General features: G+C 33.7%; 1 protein-coding gene across 1 annotated transcript in view; it reads right to left on the bottom strand.

Annotated features, from left to right (window-relative positions):
- The window catches only part of LOC100372267 (uncharacterized), a 105,726-nt gene that overhangs the window by 63,968 nt on the left and 26,003 nt on the right, over positions 1-15,755 (bottom strand). Inside the window, exons 2-9 of the mRNA XM_085492812.1 lie at positions 12,787-13,323; positions 12,578-12,703; positions 11,847-11,983; positions 10,502-10,643; positions 9,841-9,969; positions 9,633-9,747; positions 1,805-2,005; positions 256-501 (exon numbers count right to left, since the gene is read on the bottom strand). Of these exons, the coding sequence (XP_085348938.1) occupies positions 256-501; positions 1,805-2,005; positions 9,633-9,747; positions 9,841-9,969; positions 10,502-10,643; positions 11,847-11,983; positions 12,578-12,703; positions 12,787-13,314 (1,624 nt within the window). The 5' untranslated portion in view covers positions 13,315-13,323. The remainder of the gene's footprint in view (positions 1-255; positions 502-1,804; positions 2,006-9,632; positions 9,748-9,840; positions 9,970-10,501; positions 10,644-11,846; positions 11,984-12,577; positions 12,704-12,786; positions 13,324-15,755) is intronic.

A 15,755-nucleotide genomic window follows, 5' to 3' on the forward strand; every position in this document is an offset into this window, starting at 1 on the left:
CTCTTAAAAACTGGAACCAAACTACCAACTGTACCAATCATGATTATTATGCAATGAAATACACTTTTTACATGCATATTTTAATAAATGTCGTCGACGCCCGGTAAAAACACCCTGGGCCTATACTCGGGGATGCCCTCAACTCGTTAAATGTCCAAAACAGAGGGGTGGGCTTATACTCAGGGAGGGGCTTATACTCGGGGAAGTACGGCATCACAACATATCACGAGTTATATATAATATAGATATACTTACGAGTTGAGAGTAATTCTGTGATGGCCTTAGAGCCTGATAATTTCAATCCATCCAAACACACTGTAGTGATACCAGAAGGTTTCAATACATACGAGTGAAGCCGACCAATCATAGATGCTGATATCTTAGATTTACGTAAATCTAATAATCTCAGATTAGGAATTTTGTCATTTTGTAGTACATCAGCAAGTGATTCAGTGTTATTTGATCCAATGTGTAGATTTAGTACAGAGCATGGATTAGTACCTGGAAAAGATAACTAGTATTAGTATACATCTGTCACCGTAACCGAAAGACATAATTTTCATCCTACCATATTAGGAAATGCGAATTCCAAATATGGAATGATTACGTGCATAAGCATTCTCTAATAATAAAAACAAACATGTCTGCCACCAGGGTTTGACCAACTTCCACACAAAATTTAGCTGATTCTGTTCTAACTTTTGGATTTCGGCATTCTCATGATGTATCCTTGGAAAGAAATTAGCAGCCTGTCGACTGAGATAGCTCCACTGTTATCAATGCACATTTCAATTAAAGAACTGAAGATATCATCAGAAAATGAACAATATGTATAGTATTAATTAAAAGCAATCAGACTTTTTGAAAATATAACTTTTTATCAAAAATATTTATTAAAATTAGATAATTGAAGGACAAAATCATCACGAAATGAACAAATCTGAGAGAGGTCCACATGTAGTACCTATATGTATAATATCGAAGCATTCAACTTGTGGTTTTTAACAAGAAATCAAAAATATCACTTTTTCCCAAAAATGACAAAAATATTCACCAAAATTAGAGAATTTAAGATATCATTACAAAATGAACAAATCTGAGAGAGGTCCACATGTAGTACCTATATATGTAAATAAATATCAAAGCAATTGGACTTGTGGTTTTTAACAAGAAGTCAAAAATATCACTTTTTACCAAAAATTACAAAAATATTCACCAAAATTAAATAATCGAAGGTACATATACACCAAGTATCAAAGTATTCTTTTTACACTATTCAGGGGAGTATCAACAACCATCCCAAAGTACTTTTTTTTTTAGAGTTTTAGCCTTTGTTATCACCGGTTGTAGTTGCCAGGCAGTGAAAATGCCTGGATGTCCACCCTGAGAATACCAAAATGTGTATGTCAATTTATTGTAGTTTTATCACAGTGTGAATCTATATATACCTACAACAAAAGTGAACAAAATTCAACTTCAACCTTAAGGGAATGAATTTCTCTGTTTTTGCCTATACATATCCTTCATTATATGAATTAATATAATGTAAGACAACTTTCGATATAATGCACAGCAAAAATTTTGGCACAAACATTTCGCTTATTTTAAAGTATTTTTCAATTATTGTTTTGATAATTTTGAACCAAATGGATATATAACTTTCTATTGGATTCTGGTCTTAATCAAAAATTGTTGAAAAACATATCAAAATTTATTTTGTGAAAGGTGATGACACAACATTTGTAGCAACATTTGAAATACATTATTATTTGGTAGTTTAATATGAAAAGAAGATCAAACTTACTGGTTGTGCTAGCCTGACTTAGAAGACTGACTGTTGTCATGGTGATCTCAGGATTGTTGGTCAGATCTAAAGATATCAGATTAGAAAGGTGGCTCTGAAATTGATTGGTGAATAACTTGATGATGTCATCAGTAAGAGAACAGTTAACTAAACTTAAAGAGGCTAATTTGCTAGGATGATTTTGCTTCATAATTTTGATATCTGCAAGAAAACAAGCAAATGACAGTTAGGAAATATATTTAACCACTGCACTGTGTTCTGTACCATTTTGTATACATCTCCCACCCTCTGCCTCTCCTTCCTAACAGTGTCACCACTGCACTGTGTTCTGTACCACTTTGTATACATCTCCCACCCTCTGCCCCTCCTTCCTAACACTGTCACCACTGCACTGTGTTCTGTACCACTTTGTATATATCTCCCACCCTCTGCCCCTCCTTCCTACCAGTCACCCCTTCACTGTGTTCTGTACCACTTTGTATATAAGTGTAAATTCATAAGTGTAATACTGGTATATCTAGTGATGTTGTAAAAAATACCAAAGATCAATTTGAAGAAATATCAATTGAGGATATTAACAAAACTCCAACTAACTCAGCACTGAGCATCAATATTCTTCAAGGTCATCAGACGACATTAGAAACTAAACAGAGTGAAATAGAGTCTAAAGTGGACAACATTATCCTGACCATAGATACCGGTACTCAAGAAGAAAAATTCACTGAAGTTGTTGATCACCTTGAATCACGAAAAGCTGAAACAATCAAAGCAATGATGGAGGAAACTAAAGGTCAGATGCCCTCTATTGAAACCAAGTTCAAAAATGTTAACTCTAGAATTAATGATGAAGAGAAAAGAAATAGAAATTTAAATGCTATTATGAAGAAGCTTGCTGCCAGATTGGAAATAATGGAGAGTGATACTGAAAAGTATATGAAAGTTGCTCAGATGAATGAAAACAGAATGGAACATTTTATGTAGGAAAATGAAGAAATTAAATTAACGAATAATATCTTGTGTGATAAGCTGAATGTTCTGGAAGTGAAATATAATGCTCTAGAGTCAATTATAGAAGGGATGGATACAGGCTTCAATACAGTTACTCGTGGTACTAAGTCATACAAGAAAGAAAAAACTTCTGAAAAGGCATTAAGCAGTGAAAAAATGACAAAGGTTCCCACTATTATTTTTACCAGTGCAGTCGAAAACAGGAATCCCTCCAATATGCACACTAAGGATCAATATAAAGATATGAAGAAAGATTGTAAAGGGGAAGCTACAAAATCCAACTACAAGGTCTTGTTGGTCGGTGACTCATTAATTAAACACATTGAACCAGAGAAACTAAGCAATTAGAGTGTCACTAAAGTCAGATCAACAACAGTGAATGATGCCTTACACTACATCAAACACAATTCTCTAAAGAAATACAAGCAGATTATCTACCATGTTGGGAGTAATGACATTTCTAACAAAAAAGAATGTGATCATGTAGTTGAAGATATTAGTCAACTAATAAACTATACTGAGACCCACATGAATTGAGCATCCACCATTATCATTTCTGGCATCCTTTCTAGAGGAAATCCAGAACTAAATGAAGTGATTAGGAATGTTAACATATTAAGTATTCAGTCTAGGATAGAAAATAAAGAGAACATTGTATTTGTTCACCACAGAAAATTGTACAGATCAAGGCAATACTATAATCAGGATTTTATTCACCTTAATGACATTGGAACTAAAGTCCTTGCATCTAATCTTATTAATGCTATTACAGGAAAAAACTATAGTACTCGTACTAGGGAAACTATTTTCAGAAATAGCAAAGCCAATCATCAGTCAAGAAATGCACAGCACTCATCTAGAAATCAAAAGAGACCAAACCGTCAAGAGACAGAAGATAGATACAAGAGAGAAGATGGTAGCAGCATTGATAACCAAAATAACAGTGAGCCAAATATCAGCAATATGTTGACGAGTGACACCAACAGTGTTCATTAAAGTAACAGTGAACTATTGCAAAGTACTACAACAACAGGAGCCAATTTCAATAATAATTCAACAAATGAAAACATGCAAAGCTATATTGTTGATGACAACAATTCTAAAAACAATTCACAAACTTTTCAAAATCCACAAAGGCTAAATAACATGGCAATGTCAAACTGGTATCAATATGGCTTACAGCACTGCCACCAGCCATAGATTGACCAATGTCATTGCCTCAAATGTACAACAGAATTCTTCCTTCAATACCATTCTTTTATCCACCATGGGGATACCCATTTAGTTCGTAAATAGAAAAATACAAAGAACAGCTCAACGTAACCTCTTGGAACATTCATGGACTCAAATCAAGCATTGATGATCAATCATTTATTAGTTTAGTTTTATTAAAATTAAGGCTAGAAAAACAAATCAAAGCGGTAAAAGTAAAAAACAGAAATGGTTAACAGTGATTTAGAGCAAGTGCGTAAAAACCTAAAAGATATTTCTAAACAACTTAACAAATTTTCATTCGATCAAAACTTGAGAATGCAGAGAAAAAACTTGAACAAAAACTACAAAAAACTGGTTAAATTAAAGAAAAATGAATTCAAGTCAATGTTACTTCAAAATTTAATGAATTTGGAAAATAAAAACCCAAAAGATTTTTGGGAGGCTATTAAAAATATTAAAGAGTTCAGTAGCGCGAACAGAACTAATCATTTACCCCCAATTCAAACTACTGACTGGACTGACTATTTTTCAGCACTGTTAAACATTCAATTTCAACCATTAAATTCTTATTCAGAGATTGATTCTGAAGTTAAATATTTTGTCAACAGCTTGAACAAAAAATGCAATGGTAATCCAGATCTTGATAAACAAACAAGACATGACATGTCATGTCATAGCCCCCGCTCAGAAAAAAATTAAAAAACTTATATTGAACTGGGTTTGTGTCAGAGTGAATTAATTCATTATGAGCTGTATTAAAATTCTGTTATTAATTGTTCAGAATTGATGTGTTACAATTTTAGGGGATGGGGTAAAAATTTATTCATTTGGCTTTTCTGAGACAATTTATAACTTGTTAAACATATAATGCTATGTGCACTTATAAACAATTATTACCAGTCCCTGTACCAACTTTGAACAAAACTGGATGACACATATCTAAGAAAAAGCTGGTAATGGCATTTTCAAGTTTATAGCACTCTCCATTCTGGTCTCAGCAAGAACACCAGAGAGCAACAAACAAGTACAACAGGTAAAATGACATGCAAGTATGCAAATCAGATCTGCAAATATGTTGAAGAGTCAGTGTTGTGTCTGTTTGGATAAACTTCCTTGTACAACTGTATTCCTAATACAAGAACACTGTCAATCACAGAACTATTCCAGCGAAAAACTTCTGATATTTTAGTCAGTAACAGGGCAAAGATACCGTTTGTCATACAAGTACTAGCACCAGATGAGGAACTGAGGACTGCAATGATCCTTGGTGTACATTACATGTACCTGTGTCAACAACTTTACTTCCCATGTACTTCATGTACAGATCTACATGTAGTTTGTGGCCCTGAATTAGTTCCAATATCTCTAAATAAGGACAAGAGTACTTCTCATATGACAATGATACAAATAAAGTGCAATAATATAAGTGAAAAATATTATAAAGTTTTTAATATCATACATTAATATTAACAAATCGTGTGAAATTGAACTTTTATGTACAGAGAAACACATATTTATGCTTTGGTTGACGACCTGCAAAACTTTATACAATTGTCAGTATGCTTTTGTAATATATGCAGTTTCAGTGGCTTTGCATTCTGAGAAAAAAATTCTGGCTCTGCACCTGAAAAAAACAAAAAAAACATTTAATCAAAAGTAAGCAGAGGTTGTAGCATATGTGCTTCTATTAGCTGTTAAATTTAACTAAAAAAGATATTTGTGTACTGTCTTTTCAGTACGAAAAAATATTACTTTAATATATTCATACCAGCCAGAAAGAAATTGCAGTTTTCACTGAGCAATTAGGAATATACATGGACAATAATTGATGCATGTCTAGCAATATACTATTTGAAAGGCTGCAAGATGTAATGATATAGCAACCAATCACTACTCGAGTTGGACTGGCTGGAAAACTGCACAATACATACAAAATGTATGCTCATGATATATGAGCAGCTCCACCAAATATAAAAATATTCTTTCCATAGTTATGACTCTAATGTGAATGTGATTTTCCACTCCTTAGCAATAGTAGTTAGAGTATTGTATTGTACTGTATCGTACAAGTTTATTGTGATTCTAAACGGTAGCTTACTTGTTTTCGAAGTGTTGTAATTGTTGATTAGTACTCAGTAGTGATTATATTAACATACAAAAAATAAATTCGTTGAATTGTTATGAAATGCAAGTAAAATTCAACTTAGTTTTATCGTAAGCAAATGTTTTCGGTTACATGTTAACGCCCAAAGCAATACGATATCCGCCATGTTATCCTTCGCACGAGGCGAGTTTATTGACCAGATCGGTCAAGTCGCTAATCAATCCATCAAAATGCTGGATGGTGCCCATGTGCTCAAATTACCATAAAGCATTTAAATATGACAGTTCAGCGACCTCATGGTGAAAGCAACACGGAAGACCAGATTTACCGATGTTTCAGTGCGATCTTTTGGCTTCGTTTTTCATGGGGAAAAAGGCATGATTTTTTGTTAATCGGGGCGATTTAGAAAAAATAAATAAACGTACCGTCCCAAATAAGAATGTACCGGGTGGAATTTTTCTGTGAAAAAAATAAACGTACGTTTATTTGGGACATTTAGCGTTGTGAGCAAGCTCTCCTGAGTAGCGACATAAATTTAACTTCGCCCACAGTCCCTCTATCACGATAGAGGGACTGTGCTTCGCCTATGGCGTGATCAGTGGATTACGTAAATAAACCAACACTTTCAATGAGTACATGCCGACCCAACTAAACTTGTTTATGGCTGTTTATGAACAGCGAGGACGTATCTCATAGAACAATAGCTGTGGAAATCATAAACAAATGTAAATGTTGCAGAAATCAAGCATGGCGATAATGATTTTGAGCGAAACTCTCGCCAGGTTAGCAATAGTTTCTCACGATCACCAAACCCGAGACACAAACGATAATACAAAGTGTATAAATACCATAACAAGCAGTTTCTTACCTTTGAAATTGACGAGACACAATTTTGTCCATATAAGCGTTGCACAAATAAAGATACAATTCCGGGATACAATATCCTCACACAAAAACGACTGTGATTTCCACCGAGACGAGAACTGCGTTTGCGTCATCAAAACTCGAATTAAACTCGGGTAATTTCGGGAAAAGTCGGATTTTCCAGCAGTTTTGAAGGAAAAATTTTAAAAACCGAAGAAAAACACAGTGAAACTTTGAAGAATCGAAAAAATAACTTGATGTGTGTAATAGCACCATCAATTCCTGTCTCTGTACCAACTCTGAACTGAATTGGATCACACATGTGTGAGAAAAAGCTGGTAACATGAAAATGTGCACACACCGATGCACAGACACGACCCAAATTAATACTTAATTAATTGCTATCGATAATCTAGTCAAAAAAGCAATGCGTGCAATAGGTGCATTAAAACAAACACTTAGCCTACACAATTATATAGTCTCACCAAAAAATGCTATTTAGTTATATCGCAGTACAATCCTACCCATTTTATTATATGGATCTGAGATATGGGGGGCTTTTAATTTCAAACTTGTTAAAACAAAAAATAACAAAATACCTGAAGACAATTTTATTCAAAGTCTGTTTAATGACAAAACACACTTTGAACAACTCCACATTAAACTTTCAAACAGATTTTAGGTGTTAATACATGTAATAAGTCCAGCAATGCAGCAACTGGAGCTGAACTTGGTAGCTATCCTCTAATTATTCACAAATGTTTATGAAAGGCTAAAATCAATTAAAAACAAGTCATTGAAAATGACACAGTCCCTGTTAAATTTTTGAAAGTTCTCTTTGTGCTCGTCATATTAAAGCAGAGGGGTTGTCACAGCGTGTCCTTGAAACTTGAGTTCCAAGTGGCATATACAACACATTGTTTATTTACATCAAAACACGTGTTCCATGTAGTAGGAATATGGCCAAACATAAAAACAGCCGTTATTCGGCCATCTTTGATCTGATTATGAAACACACTGATATGTATGATGTATGTGCCAAATACAAATGAAAATGGTACATAAACTGTGGAAATATAGTAGTAAAACCAAAAAGTCAGATGGCTGTCAATCGGCCATCCTTGACCAGATTTTGAAACAAATTTTCATGGACATGCACACTAACATGTATAAAGTACATGTATGTGCCAAATTTGAATGAAAACTGACAGAGCACGCATAAAGAGATACCGCATAAAAAAAACAAAAAAACAAGATGCCTGCCAGTTGACCATCCAATTGCGAAATAAATCGCCATGAACATGTATCCTAACATGTATAATCTATGTACCAAGTTTGAATGACAACTGACAAAGCATGTTCAAAATACAACATTTTCAAAAAACAAGATGGCTGCTAGTCGGCCATCTTGAATCGAATCGCTAAACCACTGTATGTGCATATGTCCCACATAAGGTACTCGGCACATGCAAAGAATGAACGGAATCGGTCCACAGGATTCTGAAATATGACTCTGGACAGACTGATGCACGGACGGACGGACACACGGACGGACGGACAGACTCAGGAACTCACGAATGACCGGGGACATGTATCCTAACATGTATGATCTATGTACTAAATTTGAACGAAAACTGACAAAGCATGTCCAAAATACGACATTTTCAAAAAACAAGATGGCTGCCAGTCGGCCATCGTTGATCCAATTGTGAAATAAATCGTCATGGACATGTATCCTAACATGTATAATCTATGTACCAAGTTTGAAAGAAAACTGCCAAAGCATGTCCAAAATACAACATTCTCAAAAAACAAGATGGCTGCCAGTCGGCCATTTTGAATCGAATCGCTAAACCACTGCATGTGCATATGTCCCACATAAAGTACTAGGCACATGCAAAGAATGAACAGAATCGGTCCAAGGGAGATATGACTCCGGACGGACGCACGGACGCACAGACGCATGGACGGAGACCGAATTATAAGTCCCCTTTTTCGGACTTTGTCCGAACGGGGACTAATAAAGCCTGGTTGCCAACGGTATTTAAACCAGAAAAGAATAAGCTATGTACTTGTAACAAGTTTAAACAAAATTTTGAATTTGAACCATATTTAGAACAAATCAAAAATGTGCAACACAGAGTCAGCTTCACTAAGTTACCCATTTCTTCTCACTCTTTGCCAATTGAAAAACTTAGATATAATAAAACACCTCCAGAGCAAAGATTTTGTTTTCTATGTAATGAACAGGCTATTGGGGATGAAATTCATGTATTACTCACATGTAAAAATAATCAGATTGTACAAGCTCATACTAAATTTGAAGCTGAATTAGCAATTTTCGATGACAGCATTTGCAAGTTATCAACTCTTGAGAAATTCAAGTGCTTGCTAGGCACTAAAGATAGCTTCATTGTCAATTGCTTCGGAAAATTTATTGATTTTATATCTAAGCTTTAGTTTAGTCTATTGTTTTATTTGTGTTTTTCTTGACCATTGATTTATAGTATGTATGTTTTTGTTTCATTCATACTAAATTTTGTGTCAAATAAAATATCTATCTATCTATTAATCTATAATATCCCACCCTCTGCCCCTCCTTCCTACCACTGGCACCATTACTCTCTGTATACTCACTGATATTAATGTCGTTTTTGTCTAATACTCTGCTATCATCCATATTGAATGTCACTAAACCAGGATGCTGTATGGCAGCAATCACCAATCCAGCCATGTCACCTGTAGTGGACATCTGTATAAAATCAGTGTGTTAAAAGTCATTATTAATCTCAAAATGAATTGTATATCAATGAAGGGAGAACATACTAGACTATGGTGAACATACCTTATTACCACCAACACAAAATATTTCTAAGGATTTGTTGCTAAGTAACCCCTCCACCAGGAACTTCATCCCTTTCACATCAATGCCAGTAGATTTCATTTCAAGTGAGGTAAGTTTGCATTCTTGGTTCTGTGTTGAAAACATAGCACAAACTTCAAAATACATAATTTGGTAAAACATAGCATAACAATTATAACATTGCCTGTTGAGAATCAAAATAACAAATAAGAATTCAGGGTGAATTAAAACTACACTGGTTTTGTGTTTATCATACTGGTGATTATCTGACTACATGAGGATATGAATTTAATAAATGCTGAGATATGTATTAATAATGTATAATCATTAGAATTATATAATCTAATAATTATAAAATATAATAATATATTACTATATTAATGTCAAGGTTTCTTATTGAATAACATGAATCACATAACAATTTCCAAATAGTACAGCAATATATCTAAGCGATGACCACTGGAATTATTTGGAAGTAAATCGAATGATGTTCACTGACCAGATTTCATGACTTGGCAGTCAAATTTGAAGCTTTCGAAACAAGTGGGTGCTAAGTCAAATGTGAACCACAAATAGAAATCCCCCAAGTGAGTGATGAGCACTTAGGTAGCATGGGGAAAAGACAGTTGAGTATGGTATTTACCTTCAGTATATCAGCTATCATCTGTGCCGTCAATTCCCCATTAGTCATATAGTTATAACTCATATCTAATATGTCTAATGTTTTATTTTTTTGTAAACATTCAAAGAAGACTTTGAGATCAGTAGCACCACAACTTGCAAACCTACAAAGACAAACAGTAGAAAATAAAACTAATTTAAAGCAAATCTGGAATAAACTATGATACTAACATATTTTAATAATGCATTTTAAATATATTTAATAAGCTGTAGTTGTAGTTATCTTTATGTCTTAGTGTTTTGAAAATATAAATACATGTATGTATATTATCAAACATGTTTAGTTTGTATGTATTAGAATACATCAACCTGTGGATTATCTGTAATATAATAAGGCATATGCAATAGTCATGCACTTGTATTAAATAATTATGATTCAATACACCCATACAGCTAGGAAACTGGGTGGGAACAAATTTTTGTAATTGGTTTGAGCTCTTTTGTAGATCTTCCTCATAATGTGTACTGCAGCTTGCAATTGGCACAACTACTATGGAAAAGTTAATGGGAGAAGTGGGCAGCTCATTTGAAACTATCGGGGTAGTATCCCCCAGCAGTCAAATTATAAAGACCTTGTCAGGACCTTTTATTGGTTACCCCCACCTGATCTTGTTGAATTATATACTCCGTTTTTTAAAATTTACATGAAAGATATATACCGTATTTATTCTATTAGAGGCATATTTTCAATAAATAGTTGTATACTAAATCATTATTTATTCCTCAATTTAAGTATTCCCCATAGCTATTTTTCAAAGCATTTTTCCCCCAGTTATTGATCCCTTATTGAGGGCCAAGTACCGCACTACCCTCATTAAATAAAGTTTATTGCTATAAATGTCATCTTTAAAAGTATTAATAATTAATATTTCATTCTTAGGCACAGTATTTTAGATGATTTCCCATATGTACTTTGTTGTCATGTCAACTATCTGTATTTACACTATATGACATCCTGTTCTCACTTCCTTTGCCTTATTTTTTTCTTAATTTATGACATTTTTATTAATAATAGATGGTCACATAGAACAGGAACACACATTATTAATTTACACAATAACCTCAGCAATGGTAGTATACATACCTGCCAAATATTCAAATGGAAAACCAAAATTAATCAATAAGTCAGGTTTTTTTGTATGTACAGATACTACATACAGATAAGCAACAACCAAGAAAACCATTTCAATTTTTATACCTATACCAACTTCATTTAGTTGGTTTAAATTGGAACATTAATAATTTAAAATCTAATGTTTTTGATGTTTTAAAGGTATAAAGCTAACCTGAGATTATGGCATACTCACTTGAGACATTTAAGAGAAGTATTTGTTTGTAACGCTGGACCCACACTGCGTGAGAAGAAGTCCTTACCCAAGGAGTTACTTGACACATCTAACCATGTTAAGGTAGTGTTCAGTGCAATCAGTTTTCCAATACATTCCTATTAAGCAATAAGACAACATAATTTAGATTTATCATTCAAGGGAATTATCAAGAATAATAGATAGTAAATTATTTTGTGATGTTTATAGTGTTTTAGTGATTTTGGACAAGTTCGCACAAAGATGATCTAGCGGGTCAGACTGTCAACTTTGGCCTAATGTATTTTTTTCAACTAAAATGATTTAATCAAATACCGCAATGCATTTGAGAAATGGCATTTCAAGCATAGGCATAACAGACAAATGCTTCTTACGGTCCTCGCTTAAAATGCATTGCAGCATTTGATTATATCTTTTTTGTTAAGAAACATCTAAGAAAGCTTGGAAAGAATTCCTGTGTGCTGAGAGTATTTTAGATTTACCCTTTCAAACAAGAAGCTTGGCAACCAATATTTGTCTACTATTTGAGATGAAATATTTGAAAACAACATGAGATCCACATAAAAGTCTATAATACTTTAATACAGAATTTGATTGTACATCTTTGGTGTGCAATCTCATTTATTCCAGAGCACCTCTATCACAAGTTCAATTTAAATGTGAGTTCCAAACAGACAAGCTACACCTCTATACCTTTCGTTTCATTTACTTACTGCACTGTCTGTATCAGCTTGGTTGTTGGATATATTAAATGTAGTAATCCTGTCGTTATATATCATAGCTAAGACAGCGGTACGTACACCTTGCGGCCCCAATCTATTACCAGAGATATCTAATTCCTACAAGTAAAATAATTGCATTATTAGAAAAATAAGACACCTTGATATGACTGAACTTAAAAAATATGTAGCTTTTGACTTACTGTGATATTGGTAAGCTTTGAATATAGCGTAGCCAATGAGAAGTCTGCGTTAGGTGGTATTCTGTCCAATCGTAATGATATGACATTCTGTGTAGCATACGAATACAGTTCATCTGTTTTCACCAGTCGACACATTGACTTCAATGCAATGTTAAATCTTTTCTGATCTTCATTTGTCTCTGTAACCATGGTTACTGTACTCTTCTGGATAGAACCTTTACTCGTACTTGCCATGGCAACACCACTTGCAGAACCAGTGGAAATGTCTCCTGCTATGATTGGGCTTACAGTACTTGGAGGATTTACAATGCTACTGAAACTAATTGATGTGGATTTGCCTCCAAGAATACATGGGCTAATATTGCTGCTATCAGAACTAGCAGAATGAGCTGAAGTAGAAGGCGATTTCTTATTAGCTATATGTAATATAGTCTTGTTTTCTTGTTGGTTCTTTGGTTTCTGTATATTACTATTTATACTAGGTTGACTACTATTAACTACAGTATTGGCTGAACTACCGCAACCCATTACCAGCACCTACAATTAAAACAAACAAATAATCTATCATCATTTATCAGATTGAAGATACATATTACCCACACATACCATCATATTAATTGCCGTGGGCCCATGCATTTACAGACACAGAAATTATGAACCTATATTTATGGATGGAGAAGAATATGTCAGTTGTCTTGCATAAACAACTGGATTGTTTGCATGCAGTGAGGATAGAAACAGTACAAGCAAGAGGCATAAATTCATACATACATGCACAGTTAATTTCTCCTTACCCATCCACAATCTCAACAGATAATGATATATTGGTCAGGAGATGGTACCTCACAGATTTGCAAAATGGGAATACAACTTTGAAACCTCAATACATTTATAAAATACATTGTTGATGCAAATCCTTATTCAAATTGAAGATACTAGTTTTAAACTGACTGCTACGTATAAAGTCATAATACCGGTAATAATGATACTTAAGTCTGAAATCATTCCTATAGCTTTACTAGAGTCTTGTGACTGTGACATTTACATGTATCTGACAGTATGAGTAAACCATTCAATTTCTCGCTGCTCAACATTGACATTTTATAGCACTTGCAAAGAAAAAATTTCACAAAGGTCACTGACCCCAATTTCATGATTTTCACTGCCTCAAATGGGCAGCCAATGTGCTGCTTTTACATAATATTTCTATTAGCAGTTCCGACATGTCACAAACAATTTTTAAGGGTCAATCATCAATTCCCTGTGAATTTACACTAAGTGTAGATCCAATCAAATTCATTCAACCAGCATATACCCAGTATATATTTTGAATAGTACAAGAAAATTTATTATATAACTTGGAAAAAGGAAGCAAATAATGCATTTTTGTACCTGTAACTTCATGCAGAAATCCTGATGAATGTGTTTGATTTTAAAGTTCACAACTGGCAATTTGCAATTTAAAACGTGCAAATATTATATTTCGTCAATGGTCTTTATTTACAAATTCAAAGCCATCGACCCATAAAAGTATTTACATGTACATAAAGAATATTCAAAAAAAATAAAAATACTTTAGATGTACAAGAAGAATATTTAAATAAAATCACATATCTCGTTCCTAAGTTTCAATGCATGAAAGATGTAGCCTGTGGTTGTAAAATGTCAGAGTTTTGAGAAGTAAAAAGTTCTATAAATTTATCAAAAAACTGGCTATTATAAAATATATTGGGTAAGTATTATGTTCGCAATTCATGGTAATATGGGCAAACAAGGAGAAAGTGAAACTCATTTTCAATTTCATCTATGTCACAAGAAGGGGAAAAATGTTCATCTCTCTCAATTACACCACAATCTCTTTCAATGCAAAGGCAGTAAGAAGAACATCGAAACTGTGCAAGAGCTACTTTATGGGAATAAATTACAACAGATTTTAAGTATTTTTCCGTTTGCAATGTAAGCTTAAATTTCTGATATGTAACCAGTTTGTCTAAGGAACAAATATCAGTAAGCCACTCAAAATGTAGGTATTTCTCAAAACGACATGAAAATACGCTTCCAAATTCCTGAATATTGCCAACTTTCTGCGAATACACAAAAACAATAGTTTCCTTATGTCTGCCACCTAGGTAGGTTTCACCCTCACCCCCGATTTGTCTATGTTATATTTAAATAATAACACATGCTTGTGAGGGTAATATCACGATTTGTTGCCTGCCCAAGGGATGGTGGTCATGACCATAATATTGACGATGCCAGAGCCGAAGGCTAGGTGACACCCCGCTTTGAAAACGATTACCGGTACTTTTGTTTTGTCCAAGTTCACTGTCATTTTCCATTTATCACAATACCCTTCAAGCTTATGTATTAATCTTTGTAAGCCAATGACAGCGTCCGAAAACACCGCAATATCGTCAGAAAACAATAAACAATGAGTTCAATGAGGTCAGGGGATAGTTTGAATACCATGGTGAGGGGACTGTTGTAGTTCAATAGCTAGTTCATTAATGAAGGAAAATACAAAAAATATTAATAAACACACTTGTATTTATGACACTCTAGGTAAAAGTAAACACATAACAACAAACCATACAGTAATTAAAAATAACATAAAACATTAGTGGAACACATTAGGAAAAATGAACAAGGTTTTAGTTGAAGACAAAAATGAGACAGATTTTCATAAAAAAATATTAGAAAGGTTAAAAGTAATTAGGAAAAATACAATCCACTGTCGAGAAGACAATAATAATTTATACAATTACAATAAACCAAGACGACGTTCGAAATGCAATAAAATTCTGTAAATTCTGTCAATGAATTCATCATTAATGACGGGGAATCAGTTGTTCATTCTTTAACGATTCTTTTTCAGTCTTGTCTGAATAATAACAAAATTCCAAACAATTGGAAACAAGGGGTTGTAAAACCAATTCATAAGAAAGGTGACGTAAAAAATTTAAATAACT

The sequence above is a fragment of the Saccoglossus kowalevskii genome, chromosome 18 (assembly GCF_978046115.1).
Source record: "Saccoglossus kowalevskii chromosome 18, keSacKowa6.1, whole genome shotgun sequence".
Classification (NCBI taxonomy): Eukaryota; Metazoa; Hemichordata; class Enteropneusta; family Harrimaniidae; genus Saccoglossus; species Saccoglossus kowalevskii.